We start from the raw sequence: 15,885 nt of genomic DNA on the forward strand, positions 1-15,885 counted from the left end.
ATGACACGGACTGTAGAGCGCCCAGTTGGCTGCAGAAAGGAGACTATCTCTCTGCTTCTGATTTATATGCCGCCACGTTCACCACTAGTTGTTTATCCAAGTCTGATGCATTGTCACACTGTCTGGCTGTGAATGCGTGACCTTTACTGTGCCACATGTATGTAAGAGGGCGTGTGTGTGTGTGTGTGTGTGTGTGTCCGCTCACATACTCACATGTGCATGTGTATGATGTCTGTGTTGTGGTGTGTGAGTGTGTGCGCACTGGCTGCAGTGACCCAATGGGGCTTCAGTTTGAAATGTAAGATGACAGTCGTGGAGGAAAGTGATCGATGTGTGATTATGCGAAAAAAGATGGAATGAAAGAACGGTGTCGTGGTCTTAAGCCTCCTGTCAGCGCTAACCTTTGGCGGGGCTTTGAACTTCTTTGTTGGAGCTGGTCACTCCTGTGTTTGCCCAGGGAATTAAGATGGGCCGTCACATATCGGTGAAAAGGTGGGTCTGACAAGGCTGTGCAATACGAAAGAATTGAAACTATCATTTTTAATCTGTGAAGCCTCTAAAACTTGGACTTGTCTAAGTTTTCTGTCTTCACGGTGACATTAGTCAAAGATCAGAAAAGGCTACGTATTTACACGCTGTGGTGTTCATGACTAAGTGTGCAGGTATGTGTCTCAGCCAAGCAGTTTTTCTCCCATACAGTCTGCCAGAGAATAAAATCTCATTTTATTCTGTCACTTCACTGTCACTCTTTTCCTCCCTGAGGCTACACACTCACTCCCTTTGTCTGTTGTTTATTTTTTTTTTATTTATTTTTTTTTAGCTCTTTTGAATAAATCTTTTTTTAATTTAATCTAGTTGACAATAACAGCAGCTGCAGTCCTCGCTTTGTCTTTCCACACACACACACACACACACACAAACACAAACACGCAAAGGTGGAGTGAGGAGGAGTGGAGCAAAACTTGTTGAATGTAAATGGCTTGTTGTTTTTCCTCTAAACCGTGCTGCCTCGGTCAAGAGAGCACACCTGACAGTCTGTCTTCTTCATCCTGTTATGTGGGAGAAATCGGAGCCCACTCACTCTCACCCCTCCTTTTAACCATAAGCATTCAGCAGTAAACAGCCATCATTTTGACTTATATTTACTTAAATTCATAAATTGCTGCATATCACCAGCAAAGTATTTAGTTACTGCATCTAAAAAAGTTTCTTGCCACATTTTTATACACATCAGTCAAATTAATTGTGATATTTTAAAGTTGATGGGGAGGTTTTTGCCTTCAGTCAAACTCGCATTTGACAAACCCTTTCCTTAGTTTTGCCCAAACTGTTTCTTCTTGTCACACAGGTTGTGGTCACAAAATTGTGAAATTCTGTGCAACCTAATGCAATGCAATCCAAGCCAATAGTCCTGCAACAAAGCATTGCAGGACTATTGCATTGTGCCTTTGGTTTATCTCACTTACGAGGATATATACGCTGGAGAAAATCCAGCAGGTTTCCTGCAAAATCCACCCTGTTTCTTCCAAATGTGAATAAGCTGCTGAGGCAGGTAGAGCCTCTTCATTTTCTTGGCAGTGCTCCTGTTTGTTTAAGAGAATAATACGGATGTCCCAAAATTAATGAAGTAATGATTTATTGATTTTTAATTGCGCCGAGCAGCAGATTTTAATCACTAAAAATGACAGGAAGTAATTTAGCTGACAGATAATTGCCATGCGCTTCACTTGTAGTCGTTAGAGATGTTTTTTTTTCTGTGAACTAGTCGGCGAGGTGGGACACACTTAGGCAGCATTTTGACCCCTTCTGTCAGGTGAGGGTGAACCACCGTTCCGTAGCTATAGCAACTCTGGCGCAGAGACAGGATGGTGGTCAGCCGAGGAGACAGAAGTCAATAACTGCTTTAAAAGCTCTTCTTTTTGGTCTTAAGAGATTTTCTGTGCCGGCTGTAAAAAAGCACATGAAATTTAAGAGACCAGTGTGGGCGCGGACACACAACGCACATACACACATGTCTCTGACAAATATGGACGTCCTTTTCATTATATGTGTTTGTAAAATGTCCGGCATTTCTTCTGCTTGAGGCCAGAAACCAGTGTCCTTGTGAGAGTGTGTAAAGAAGGTCAGAGAGGACACACACTCCCTCCTTTTCCCTCTTTGTTTTCCTCAGTGCTTACTTAATGTAGAAACAGCGTTTTCTGCCATCATTTAAATCTCTTTCACTCACTCCCTCTTCGTTATTGTCTGCTTCTGCCTCCCTTTTGCTCTCCAATATTTGCCAATCTTTTATCCCTGTTGCTCTTCTTGAATCTGTCTCTATCTTGTGTCCTTTCCTCTGTCTCTTTTTTTTTTTTTTTCCCCCTCTCATTCAGTCTCTCATCCATGCTGATGGATTTCACTGCAGGAGGTCACTCAGGTCTGCTTTTAAAAAGCAGCGTGAGCGAAATGTGTGTCATTTTTCTCCTTAACTGGATCATTTGTATTTATTTACTCGCTTTATTACTGACGCCTGCCTTAACTAGAGAGAACATGAGGGCTTTTTAAGGGGGAACCGGCTCCCACCCTTTAACCCTATTAACCCCTGAGTGGATCCAAATCATGATAAATAGACAATGTGGTGATTGGAAACTCAATCTGGAGGCAGGCGAGATTGATCCATACTGTCGATGGAGCTGCAGCATGTGTTGCTTGTGTTTTGTGTCTGTGGTATTTGGACAAAAGAAATCATTTCTGCCAACATGTAGAACCTGACTTCATCAGGTTCGTCTTGTTTTTGGTCAAGTGCTTTTTAAAGATAACAAAATTGTAACATTATTAGTCGTCATGTTAAACTAGAACAAGTGTGGGAGTTGTTTTTATATACAGAAAAGTCCTGTGAAATGGTAAAGCAGCAACTACCCAGAATCAACTGCTACATCTTAGTTGTATTCTTTTGTTTTCAGAAGTCCAAGCTGAATGCATTCTGCCATGATGTCTTAAGTAGTGTATAGTACAGAAGCTTCAGAACCATAATCTTTTCTCTTTTTTTTTTTTAAATTTAGCATGTTTTGCCTTTATTAGATAACAGCAGTAAGAAGGTGACAGGAAATGAAAGAGAGACAGCGATTAAAGGTTCCTGCGACACTTGAACTGAGGCTTTTTTTGGTTCATGGTTGGGATCTTATAAGGCTGCAACGAGCCGACCTTTTCAGTCACAATACTGATACCTGGGCTTAGTGCAGAGTACTGATCCGATACAAGTGTTCAATTAAATAGCTGTAAACCTCCCTGTGTGGGAGAGACTTTTTATTTGATGTCTGAGGCCACATCTGGCTTAACTTAGATGTTTCTTTGTAAAACAAAATGTAAATGCAGCAACAAATTGGTCAGGAATTAAAATTCCAGTAAAAGAACTGCAAACAATGAGAGAAAAATGTTAACATTAAATCATAATTAAGTCACAAACTAGTGCAAGCCAACTTGAAAAATTAAATCACTATTCATACAAATTGTATAAACAATTAACTTTGTAAAAGCAAAACATTGATTATAAACAGGAATCAAAATTCTTTGTAAACATGTATTGCTCTCGAAACAGCTTGACAGCTTCTTCCTTCGTCTGGGTCTATCAGTACACTGCTGATGCATGATGTATTACACCCACGTAGATGTAAACATAGAGTTGAATTGAATAGATTGGCTTGATGCCTTTTAGCGGAGGACAGTTTAATACTCTCCACTGCTATAGTGGACTTTGTATTTTTCTGTATCCCTGCCAGTTCCCCTGTGCTTTTTCCTTGTCTTTGTTCAGAGCTGTAATGTATGTGAAATTATGACAGATGAACGTACCTGTTTGCACACGTGTTCGGCTATTGAAGCGCGCTGTATCAGTAACAGAGATCTATGGATGTCATTTTAGTGCGCAGCTCTGTGATTTTGCAGCCGATGGTAATCGTGGTCATTATATGTTTGTTTGAAAAATGGACTGATACCTTTCCTAGTGGCCTAACACACGTTTATTGTATGAAAATCCAAAACATCGATCTCCATAACTCCTCCGGCTCGCAGTCGATGTGTTCTTTTAAAGAATGCAGCTTAAGCCGTAAGCCCCGTAGGAATATGTCCCCTCGATGGAAATGTGCTGACGTGTGCAGCGGGAGGCTTGAAAGAAGGGATTGTGTTAAATGATATAGGGACAGCCTGACAGAGAGGGTGCGAGAGCAGGTGATGTGTTCTGCTTTATTACATGTTAAGTGGAACACGTTCACTTTCTCATATCATTCCTGCCCCTCACCATCTTTTTTTGTAAGTAAGTACGTAGTAAGTAAAACTTCACAAAGGACCAAAAAAAACTAAAAGCTTCAGGTGTTTCCTCTGCCTCTCCTACTTACTCTCTCCTCTTCATAGACGCCCCGTTTTGTCTTCGACACTGTCCATCTCTGTCTCAGTTTCTTAAATAAAGCATCTCTTCTCAGTGGATTGTCCTCACTGTCTGCTGTCGCCCTCCCAGTTTCTCTTCTCTTTGTGATTTATGACACACTGAGAGACTGTAATGTAGATATCTAAACCAACCTCGCTTTCATTCTCGCCTCTATCAGTGAATCAAGGCTTTAGAGACTTGGTGTGTGTGTGTGTGTGTGTGTGTGTGTGTGTGTGTGTGTGCGTGCGTGCGTGCGCGTGTGTGTGCGTGCGTGTGTGTGTGTGTGTTTATGTTGGGGGTTGGGTTGGACAAGGAGTCTTTATAGAGACCTTTACAGCTACTGATGGCACGAGTCGAGACCTCTATATGACTTTTTAGATTTACTGTCTCTGAGGTACAGGGGCGCAACACACACACACACACACACACACACACACACACACACACACACACACACACACACACACACACACACACACAGTGCAAATAATAACCAACTGTATCTGGTTGGATGTGTTTGTTTCTGTGTCTCCTACCACATGGAGTTTTATTAAATATCCAATGAAGCTCTGGGGATTGAGGGAGGGAATAAAGGAGGGTGAAATATGGAGTAGATGGTGAAGAAGGGGAGAATGAGAATCAAAGCGGGAAGATGTGGGACATTTATTGGCAATGACTGGTTCTATAACCTGTAGAATAATCTTTTGATTTGTGCGCTTAGACATTTATGCCAAAGCTTTACAAGTTCTGTGGGAGCCTGAGTGTGGATAGTATGCATGATTAACTGACAAGCGAGTGTGTGTTTATCTATGTTGAGTGATGTTGGTGTGATGGCTTTTAGGGGGGAAAAGCAGACGGAAAGAGTAATCTTATGGGCTGTGGAGATGGAGTGGAAAAAAATTAAACATTCAGCCACTAAAAATGATGTTTTTTCGACTTTTCTGTAATTGCTGCTTTTTTCTGTGAAATTTTGAAGAGCTTTTTCGATCCTCAAACCTCAGATTTTATTTAAATTAAACGGTCTGAGAAGGGAAAATCCTTCTGAATTTGCATGGCTTATTCATCTTGGACATGCACCCTGAGATGACAGGTCATAAGTAGACATCGCTTCATTAAAAAGTGGAAGATCTTGGGACCTATCTGTAATACAACGAGGACTACGTCCTCTTAACTGACCCGGATACAATACAGCCTGTTAACCAAAACTAAAAGTATACAACACATAAATAAAACAAGGTTTTTCTTTGGGAATCTGATATAGTGCTCCTGTTTATGATTGCCTTGCTACTCAGGTTACATGGGAACTGAATGCCTCACAGTTTGATTGACTATATTTGATGATACCCTACAAATCTCTGTGGAGAATGTGGTAAAATCCACTATGTCCACTTTGCAACATTTTTAACTCCTTCAAACTCTCCCGCTATGAATTTTAACATGAAGAACCCATTTCTCACATTTTGTGCAGTATTTGATGTTGTCGTGTAGCGAGCCATTGTTGGTGCCAATTGTAATTAAATGCGAGCAGCGGCATCCCCCCCCTAGTTGCTCACAACTATGTACAATAATTTAAGTGTATTTCCAAAATAAGGCTGCGATTACCTTAGGCCAGTAACTGACTTGAAAACAAAAATATGTTTTTAAATGGCTTTTTAATGGGTAATGTTTCTATGTAAAAGGTGAAAAAGAGGTATGGTTGTTGGCATTTTCATCATATGACAGGTCTATTGTTTTTTTTCATCCGCTCACCCTGATGCATAACACTGTAGCAGTCATACTAAAGTAAATGACATGAGGGCTTTTAATGTAACACTGAGGAGGTTGTAGTCTTTCCTTACCGTCTGTGTGTGGCTAGCAGCAGCAACTTAATGTTAATCTTAATGATAGATGATCGAGGACGCAGCCTGCCGCCACAAAGTGTGTGTGTGTGTGTGTGTGTGTGTGTGTGTGTGTGTGTGTGTGTGTGTGTGTGTGTGTGTGTGTGTGTGTGTGTGTGACACCGTTATTGTCTCTATGATTAACTCGACCACTGTTTCAGCCCCTTCCCCTCAGACAGAACTACAGAGCATGCGAAAAATGGAAGTAGCACTGTTTAGTTCCTCATCAAGAAATCCTCTTCATTTCGAACCACCCTCATTTCCTCTGTCTTCCTTTCTGTCTCTCTGAGGCCATTACTGGTGATAAACACCACGGTTTGTATCAGCAGGATGCACCTGGCATTAAAGCGAACGCTTAAGAAAGTAATTAGTTGGTGTATGTGGCTCCTCTCGTCCCTGTAGATGCCCATAGGCGGTGTAATAAATGAGCGCCAGGATCCATAGGAATAGGGTGGCAGCGATTTCTGCTAGCACTGCTGTCATCGTTCAATACCCTGACTCAGAGCAATGGCCTTGACATGCCTCCCAGCACATGACTGAATTTCTCCCTGATGGATCCACAAATGCAGAACCTTCTCCACACCCGACAGCATAATGTTCCAGTCGGCACTGAAAGTGGTAAATATCTGGTATTATTCAGGTAGGGACCTACCCTGGAATCAACCACAATCTAAAGAAATTGGCCCGTTCTCATCCCCGGTGCGTCAAATCATGCTGTTCCGTAAAAGCCGCTGGCGTCAGAGCGAGACACACAAGTTTCCCTATGGCGTCTAAAACAAATGCACAAGGTAGCGTGTGTGTTTGTGTACGATGCGAGTCGAAGAAGCTCATGTAAGAAAGTTCAAAGACAGGTAAAGTCAGTGTAGAGAGGAGGATTGAATAAAGCCAGGACTTTGACCTGGGAAACAGGTCTTTGAATCCATGACGTAATGTACATCAAGTATTTGAACCCAAACCGTCAGCTCACCCCAACCACATGGTTTTTGGTGCCTAAACCGAAGGCACTCTGCTCGTCTATATGAGAAGAGAACAGTGTTGGCAATATTTGACGCCCCGGGAATGAGAATGGGTTTGAAATAATCTCCTTTACTTTATTGCAGACAGTTGCGTGAGAAGATCAATGCCACTCTCATGTCCAATTGTAAATAGTACAGCCAGCAAAAGGTTGGCATAAAGACTAGAAATGGGCTGAGCCATGCCAGGAGCAGCTGTGATCAGTCAATCCGCACTGGCTCGCTGACTGTTTTTAAAGCTGCACCACACCGAAAAGTAAAGTAGGGAACCGCTAATGATGCGCTGCTAAGTGTGTAGTACCTTCTTTAAAAAAAACACAAAAAAAACTTACCAGCTGAGCACAGCACTGGATAGTGCGCTAAGTGTATTGATTATTCGCATTAGTTTAAGTTGGTGATGATGTGAAGACCTCCTCTCATACCGTCAGTAATTGTCACTGACCTGCACTGACAAGGACGATAAATTTTTAGCGACGCCTCCAACAAACACGACCATGTGGTGATGCGCACATGCACACATCGCCACCGCATCAGCTTCCTGCTGCATGGCACTCCGGGTAATGACCCATGTGACCAATCCCCTGCTTTGTATCCAACGGGGAGGGTAATTTCTCTCTCCGGGGGGCAAATCAAACATCTGATTCTAACTACAGGGGCTCGACTTCAATCCCCCCGCCCCCAATATTCCTTTGAGATCTCGAGAGTTGCTGACGGACAAAATCTCTTTGTCTTTCACACCCATGCAAGGCGTGTTTAGTGAGGCAGATGGAGTGTCCTGAGCACTGATGTGAGCAAAACGATGACACCGCCATTAGCATAATAGCCCAAGCATGTGCATGCAGCGCCGTTATGGATTTTTATGGGGTGTGCGAAGAGACATACAAAAGCAGTTAACACCGGGCAAACTGGTGGGACGTCCCACTGCGTAAATTGGCTAAAGGATCCGACTCCGCACAGAGCTGACTAAAAATGCCCCCATTTAAATGCACTGAAGTTTAGCGCAGCATCTTCCGTCAGAAGCACCTCTATCCGGATCACACCAGCGAAAGCAGCAGCACTAAAGCTGCGGTAGACCTCAAGGACGGACTTGCACACACTCATTAGCATTCATACACTACAACAACAACAACCTCCTTGTGGATGCCAAAAGATGGAATTTTCACTCCAAAGCACTTCGTGATAGCTAGCCAGTTTGTAAATGGTAGATACTTTCAGTCAGCTATTCCGAGTCAATGGATGGATTCCCTAATACACAGTAGAGAGATCAATACTCTCATCTCTGAGACCCTTTTAAAGGGCTTTTTTATTGGTGAGGCACAACAAGATTGACTAATTTAGCAGGAGGGTCTACTTGGCTTGCAGGTAATTTTACCCTCATCATCATCATCATTATCATCATCGTGTTGTAACGAGGAAGGCTTGATTACAATAGATTAAAGGGACATCTTTTCTTTATATTGCTCGTCAGTACGCAGGTCTCCGTACGGTCCTATGACACTGACGGATCCCCCTTTTCAGGAGTTTTTGTTGGACTGTCAGTTTTTCAAAACCCTCTGGCCTCTCTGTTGATATGTTGCACACATTGGCATGGTCGTCACAGCGGGCTACGGAGGCTGAACTGACCTTTTGACCTTCCTCCCAGCAAATACAGTAATGCTGATTCTTGCTTCAGGTGTTCTGGACTGGAATGGCAGTAATAATAGAAAAGGCGGGGGCGGGTGAACACACACTGTAGACTCAGTACATCTCAGTGAACAACAGCAGGAGCTCTCCAGAGAGAAGAATGACCATCGATATGCTCAATTTTTCCAAACAACAATACGTCTTTGTTCTTCTTCTCTTGTTCTCAGTTTCTGTCTCAGTCATTTTGTCATCCCTCCCGCATCACCCATCTTTATGCATTTCATTTTCCATTTTTCCGTTTCACCTCTGGCTTCCATTGTCTTCCCACTTACACACATTTTGAGTTCGACTCTTTTATCCCCGACTCTCCTCCTTCACACGTTTCTCCTCTGCCCCATCCCTCTCCTCCTGTTTAACACCATATCTTTATCCTGTGTTTTACACTATTTTGTTCCCCTTCTCGCCCCGCAGGAGGTACGAGACGTACCCTGTGTGTGTGGACCTGCAGGGCCAGATCCTCGCATGCTACAAAGAGAACGTTGGAAAGACCCTTCAGTGCTCCAACATTGCAGCTCTGTACCTGCAGTGTGTCGACAACGCCAAACAGGTGCGTATTTACCGACCCAAGCCGTTTGTCTTTCAGCATTTTTCTTATCTCATTTCAACATGATTTGTTTATCTTTTTCTGCCAAATCTTACATGTGACTATTATGTAAATTATGCAATTAAAATGATGATACTCCCCATACATAAGTGATTAAAAAAACATCAATATTAGATGGTGAATGACTAATTTGACATGGCTGTATTACAAAGAATCACACAATTTTGAGAGATTATGTTCCACGTTTTCATTATTCTATTTTATTATGTCATTTGAGATAAAAAAAAAAAAAAAAAACTTTCACGTGAAATTCAACTTCTAAATGGCAAAATAGATTGGTTTGAATACAATTTATCAATGTCATGTGACTATTGGGAAAAGTCACATGATCAGATCACTTTGCCTCCTGCTTGTGCCTCTGGAGGCTCTACTCAAGGAAGTCAATAAAACACCTTAATTAACAGATTAAACTGTTATATTTTGTACACGTGTTTTTTTTAAATGGTCCGCTACTAATATATTTAGATAAATTATAATGCTGCTTATATATTTTGCTCGTGAGAGGTGTAAATTTGTCAGGGGACACTATCATTTTAAGCCAAATTTGTTTGACTAATTTAACCAACATAAAACCGAAACGAGCAGAGCATTTGTGTGTTAGGGAGGCCTAAGGAGTCAAATGTATGTACTCAAATTGTTAAATGGGTTAAGTTGATGAGGATTTTATTGTGTGCAGAAGAGCTGTTGTTGCACATGAGGAAAATAAATCAAATGTAAACCATTACCATCCCCTTCGAAATAAGTAACGTAACTTTTTTTTCCCCTTTTGAAAAGCATGACCAGTTTGTGCATGCACCTTCGTGGACAGATGATGTGTAAGTTGTGGTCGCTTCCCAATCTGGTAGTTTGGATCTCAGTGGAATCTGTGTGTGTGTGTGTGTGTGTGTGTGTGTGTGTGTGTGTGTGTGTGTGTGTGTGTGTGTGTGTGTGTGTGTGTGTGTGTGTGTGTGTGTGTGTGTGTGTGTGTTACGAGGTCGCCCCATGTGTGTGTTAGTTACAGCATACGTCACTGAGATCATACAGTAGAAGTGTGTGTTAGCTACAGCACAGCAGTCGTTCCCTTTTTCAATGTCTAAATTAATTAATGTAACACGCGCGCGCACACACACACACACACACACACACACACACACACACACACACACTAGCATCCGTTTCCATGCGCCAGCTCCTTGCTTTTAGACAGGAGAATATAATTTCCACGGGGTTACTGGCGCCTGAATAAAGCTCACTTTAAATAGCCAGTTTAAACCTTACGGTCTATTTCCATAATACCTGCTGACACACGCGTTCCCCCGACTGTCTCTCGGTGTGTGTTTTAATGTAATAAGGCCAAGGGAGTGGCAGCTACTAGTTGGATACCAATGTCCTCTCTGTGCTCTCGCCTTTCATTGCAAAGTGCAAATGTTTTTTCGCCCTCTGTCTCCTACAGTCACTGTACACTGAACGGCAGTAGTAATGTCACTCAGGTTGATATTAACTTGATTCCCCTCTCTCTCTCTCTCTCTCTCACTTTGCATTGCCCCCAAAAAGACCGAATTTGCATTCATAGAGCTTTTCTATTAGATTTTTTTTTTTACAATTGCAATGTTTTCTCGGAAACGGGGGAAACTGAGTTTTGTGTCTTTCGCTCACACTCGTGGGTATTAGTATTAGATCTAAAAGTCAGATGCAGGCAGATTTTCAAGCTATACGTCATGTAAATTGCAGAATGTTTTATTCATCGTGTGTGTGTGTGTGTGTGTGTGCGCGCGCGCATGTGTGTGTGTGTGTGTGCACGCGCACATGTTTAAGAGGAGCTACCTGTAGCCTCGTCAGGATTCAGCAGGGGTATGTTCACAGTCCGGATGCTGTTATGATCTTGTAAATTGTTTGGAAGCAAGCCTGAGACGATATGGTAATCCGCTTGTGTTTATCACCCCGCAGCAATCACAGCACACTCCTGTTCATCTGTGCTTATCTGTCTAAGACTTGCTTTTAAAGTCATTAGGTGCAAAAGAAACGGTTCTGTGATAAGGCTTTAAAGGAATAATATGCAGAATTACACAGCCGACAAAAAAAAAAAAAAAAGGGGGGGGGGGGGAAGTAAAGTAGGATTGATATGAGCTGATACAGCTTCATGATTAGGATGTTTACACAGCTTTATCAGAGCCGAGCAGGAAGCTGCTCCCAGAACAAATGTCAAAGGACATGGCTTTGACCTCCGGAGGTCAGGAGATCCAAAACCTGCCCGCTTAAGAGACGCCTCTCATCCTCTCGCCCTCTCCAGTCGAAGACGCTTGATAGCGCAGCTCAAACAGTTTTTGAGAAATTCTTTTTCCCCTTCTTCGTCCTTTCCCTTCAGATCTTAAAATTCCACTAAAAACTGCAGCACCGTGGTTACAGATAGGGATGTCCAAGATGCCATCTCGCCAATGATAAAAAAAAGTAAATCCCCAAAATATCAGTTTTACAATATTGACCTCTCAAATGGAGCCAGCCGAGACAGAGGCGTTGTCAGCTGCCCGGCCTTTGTCGCTGATAATTAGCCTTCTTATCGCCACAGTCGGCGATAACATTTAGACCCACTTTCGCTCTCTTTTGTGCCCTCTTCGCCCCACCGCCATCCCTCCTTCACTCCCTCCATCTGCTATCCCTTCATCCCTAGTCACATTTCTAATGCATTCAGCACTTAACAGGTCTGATAGCAAACAGCGCGAAAGAGGCAGTCGAAGGACAGATAAAGTCTCTCCTTCCTTTCTCCCCCTCTCTCTCTATGAATAGGAGTTTATCACAGAGGCCGATCTCTCCATCCACTGCTCGCCTCCTCATTCCATATTCTCGCTGCATGACTGCCTTTTGCTCCCTATCTTTTCCTTCTCCACTTCATTTTTTAGACTGACCCTTCCATCTTTTTTTTTTTTTTTTTTTTTTTAAACTCTCAAAGGGATGCGCTAGATTCCTGTTTGTGGTTTCAAGAGATATCTGCAAGAATTGAAATGAAAAACCACTCTGACATCATCCTAATGCACACAACATTTCAGTCAATATTACCAGTAATCGAATGGTTTCATTTGAAATCTTCATCATTTATGCCATTAAAGATTGACATTCTTGCTTTTAATTTAATTGATGTTTATTATTTTATTAAAGGATAATGCCTCTTTGGCTGTCAGTCTGTTTAGTAATAGCATTGCGCTCATCAAGTTCATTGATCAAATATGGAAACATGGCAATATGTCAGAAAAGATGAGAGCAGTCACTTTGCTCTAAAAAATAAGGGGAAATAGTCAGACTTGTTTAGGCTAATATATCTAGTTTACCAGCTGTATTAAATGTTAGACTGCAGTAGATTGAAACATTTAGAAACGCTGTGTACAAATTATATTGACTTCTGAGCTCCATTTCATCCTTGTGTTGGTTTATATGGCTGTGACAAGGTCTTTGTAGCAGAATTAAAACTGATTTTCAGGAGGCTGCCATGTTGTCTGTTTTGTAAATGCTTTAAACTGGAACGTGGGTCGTTCCCAAATGGGAACTTTCCCAATTCCTGGCTGATTAGTTTCTTTTTCAACCCAACATAAAATTATTTAAATAATCTGGCTAAACTTGTTTCGAAACTGTCTGATCGTTGCATGTTTTTCTCCCGATACTGAATGCAGTAATTCAGCTCGGGGTATGTTTTCGAACACAAATCCAATACCAGTGCTTTCTTTTTCTAAAATTGTACACATGTATAACAGGAATTCACTTGAGTAATTTCTGTGTAAAGTGGCATGAGGCCAGGGAATGCTGTGACACTTAAAAACAGCAGTCGGTAGCTTTTTGGGACTTAATGAATGTAACTGATGAATAACTAGCGCTGAATAAATGTGAATATTATGGAAGAGGAAAAAAGACAGAGACTGGATGTTATCCCTATCCTGTCGTGGTCGATACTCAATCCGTTTAAAGCAGCCTCTGTGGGGTTTTTGACCGGTCTCCATGTCTAAAAAGGGAAACCAATACAGAATTGCCTTAAAGTGCAATACCATCCGCTAGGGGCTGGCTCCTACAAACCTCTGCTTCAATACACTCACATCCAAAAGATATCAACTTCTCTCATGAAATACAAAGTCACTGTGTTTTTTTTCAACATTTAATTGTTTTGTCATCAGCTAAATGCGCTCTTTCTGATTGGTTTGTCTTTCTGTAAATGATATCATGATTAATTAGATATTAGGCCTCAAAGAGGTATGTTTGGGTATGTGTCTGATTTGGGGTGCGGTGAGGTTGCCGGTATAGGAAGGCAGGCGTAGTGTCCTCCAGTTGTCAATCATATCTGCCCCTCGTCACTTCTGGATCCAGAAATCCAAGATGACCCAACGGGAGTTTTGAAAATGGCAGCTCACAAACTAATGTGTGGGGCGTCACGGCGGGTTTCTACTTGGAATCACATTTCTGCGGACGGTTTTACACTGGGCAAGTGATCGACACTCAAGGGCAGCGTTGTGTAAAGAAGCGACGCAATAGCCCAGTAAAGGCAGTGAAGAAGAAACCGGACGGTAGACCTCAAGATACAGAGTCCAAATTGGTAAGACAGGTTGACAAGAAACCTCCACAGGGAGCTTTTCCTGAGGTCATTATCTGCACAGATGTTGGATTATTACATCCCTAGGGTTGTTTTTTTACCTCATTGGAATTAATCAGTGATGCTGTTGCCATGTTCCCACATCTCAGCTGTTACTTTGGTACGAGAGGAAATGATACCATAACCAATAGAAGTGTTGGCCAGAACTACAACAACAAGTTATAATGAACTAGAACTGTCCTGGAGGATTTCTGTCTAAAAAGTCTGTTGGGTTTTTTTTTGTGGTAACCTGGAGCAACCGTTTTATCAAAAGTCATTTTATTAGAAATGTCACTGACGTCAACTTATCTGATCCACAACTGCATTAAGTTGCCCCACGATGAAGAGGATATTTCTCTCTTCTTGTTTTTTCTTTTTTGTTTTTTTTCTCAGTCATCTCCTCTCGGGCAGTTTTCATCCTGTGGCATCTGCCGCAATAGGCCGGTTCAAATGGTTATTGACGGAGTGCTGGGGATTTGTGGCTGCACTTATCACTAACATGGAATCCAGTGCCCTTGGGTCCTTTCTCTACTTCTTGAACTCACTTCATCCCCTTTCTCTTTTATTGTCCTCCCAGGCCCTCCTCTCTCTTTGTCCGTCGTGTGTAAAATAATATCTTTCTCCTCTGTTTGTCTGCGTTGATATTTTTGCTTGCCTTTTCCGTCTCTCTGATGCATTTCCCTTTCTTGTTTTTGTCTGCAGAACAAGTTGAGGACCGGGGGTTAAAGAAGAGAAACAAAGAAAGAAGCAGCGATGAGAAGCGTATTGTGATTATTGACCGACTGACAGACAGACTAAACCGGAGGAAGAGAGGAATGAGTCAGCACCGAGACACACACCCTCAAAACCCCCGTCGAGACCCGAACCAGACTAGAGGCACTGAACACAGCAACCCCGAGAGAGAGAACTAGACACCTCTTTCCTTCCCCACCTCTTTTACCTTCGTCTACCTCTCCCGCGAGTACGACAGAGGGGCCGGGGGGGGGGGGGGGACACCGTTCGACATGTTGGGGACGCGGCAGGGTCCGACAGCAGCCGGCCGGCCTGAGCTCGGCCCCTTTGAACGGAGAACAGGGAATAAACCGGGACCACCTCAAGGAAAAGCCAGCCACCTCTGTCGCCAGCCACTTGGACCCCTCCCAACTCACGCCAGCACTGTTAGAAAATATATTTTTTACTGATAGAAGTCAGTCCTACTTCGTCGTCCGTACCACATTGTTTTTCCGCTCCTAATGCAATATTGTGTGCACAGAATCCGCATGTACGCACCTGTTTCTTCTTCGCATCTGTTTGTGTGACTTTGTGTTAATAATGTATCTATCTGCGTGTTGAGCATCATCCACGCCAACACTTGTGACAGTGTCTGATCAGAGGAAATAAAAGACGAAACAATGCACGAACTGCTGTTGAACTTTTCTCTATAAATATTCAGCGGCTGCTGTCTCTCGAGTGCGTGTGTGTGTGTGCGCGCGTGTTTGTGTGTGTTTTATGCTAATTACCGTACGTATTACCCGTCTTTGATGGATACGTGGCCCCTGTGTTGTCGTGACATTTTGCCAAATGGAGTGAATGAGCCCAAGAGAGTAGGACTGCAGCAACGGGGGGAAAATATTTGTCCCAGATGTTGTGGTTCATCGTCCATCTTTCTCTCCGTTTCTGTCTCTTTCTTTCTTTATATAGCTCTGTTGTGTGAATCTGTGCGCTCCAGCTATTAAAAAAAA

At 42.6% G+C, this 15,885-nt stretch overlaps 1 protein-coding gene across 4 annotated transcripts in view; it reads left to right on the top strand.

Moving 5' to 3' along the window:
- Nucleotides 1–15,558, top strand: part of chchd3a (coiled-coil-helix-coiled-coil-helix domain containing 3a) — a 69,761-nt gene extending 54,203 nt beyond the window's left edge. For all 4 annotated transcript variants that reach the window (XM_069164898.1, XM_069164899.1, XM_069164895.1 and 1 more), the window contains 2 exons: nucleotides 9,384–9,519; nucleotides 14,867–15,558. In XM_069164898.1, the coding sequence (XP_069020999.1) occupies nucleotides 9,384–9,519; nucleotides 14,867–14,890 (160 nt within the window). In that variant the 3' untranslated portion in view covers nucleotides 14,891–15,558. The remainder of the gene's footprint in view (nucleotides 1–9,383; nucleotides 9,520–14,866) is intronic.
- Nucleotides 15,559–15,885: the final 327 nt, after the last annotated feature.

The sequence above is a fragment of the Embiotoca jacksoni genome, unplaced genomic scaffold (genome assembly GCF_022577435.1).
Source record: "Embiotoca jacksoni isolate LCO1_2020_lvr unplaced genomic scaffold, fEmbJac1.0.p SCAF_32, whole genome shotgun sequence".
Classification (NCBI taxonomy): Eukaryota; Metazoa; Chordata; class Actinopteri; family Embiotocidae; genus Embiotoca; species Embiotoca jacksoni.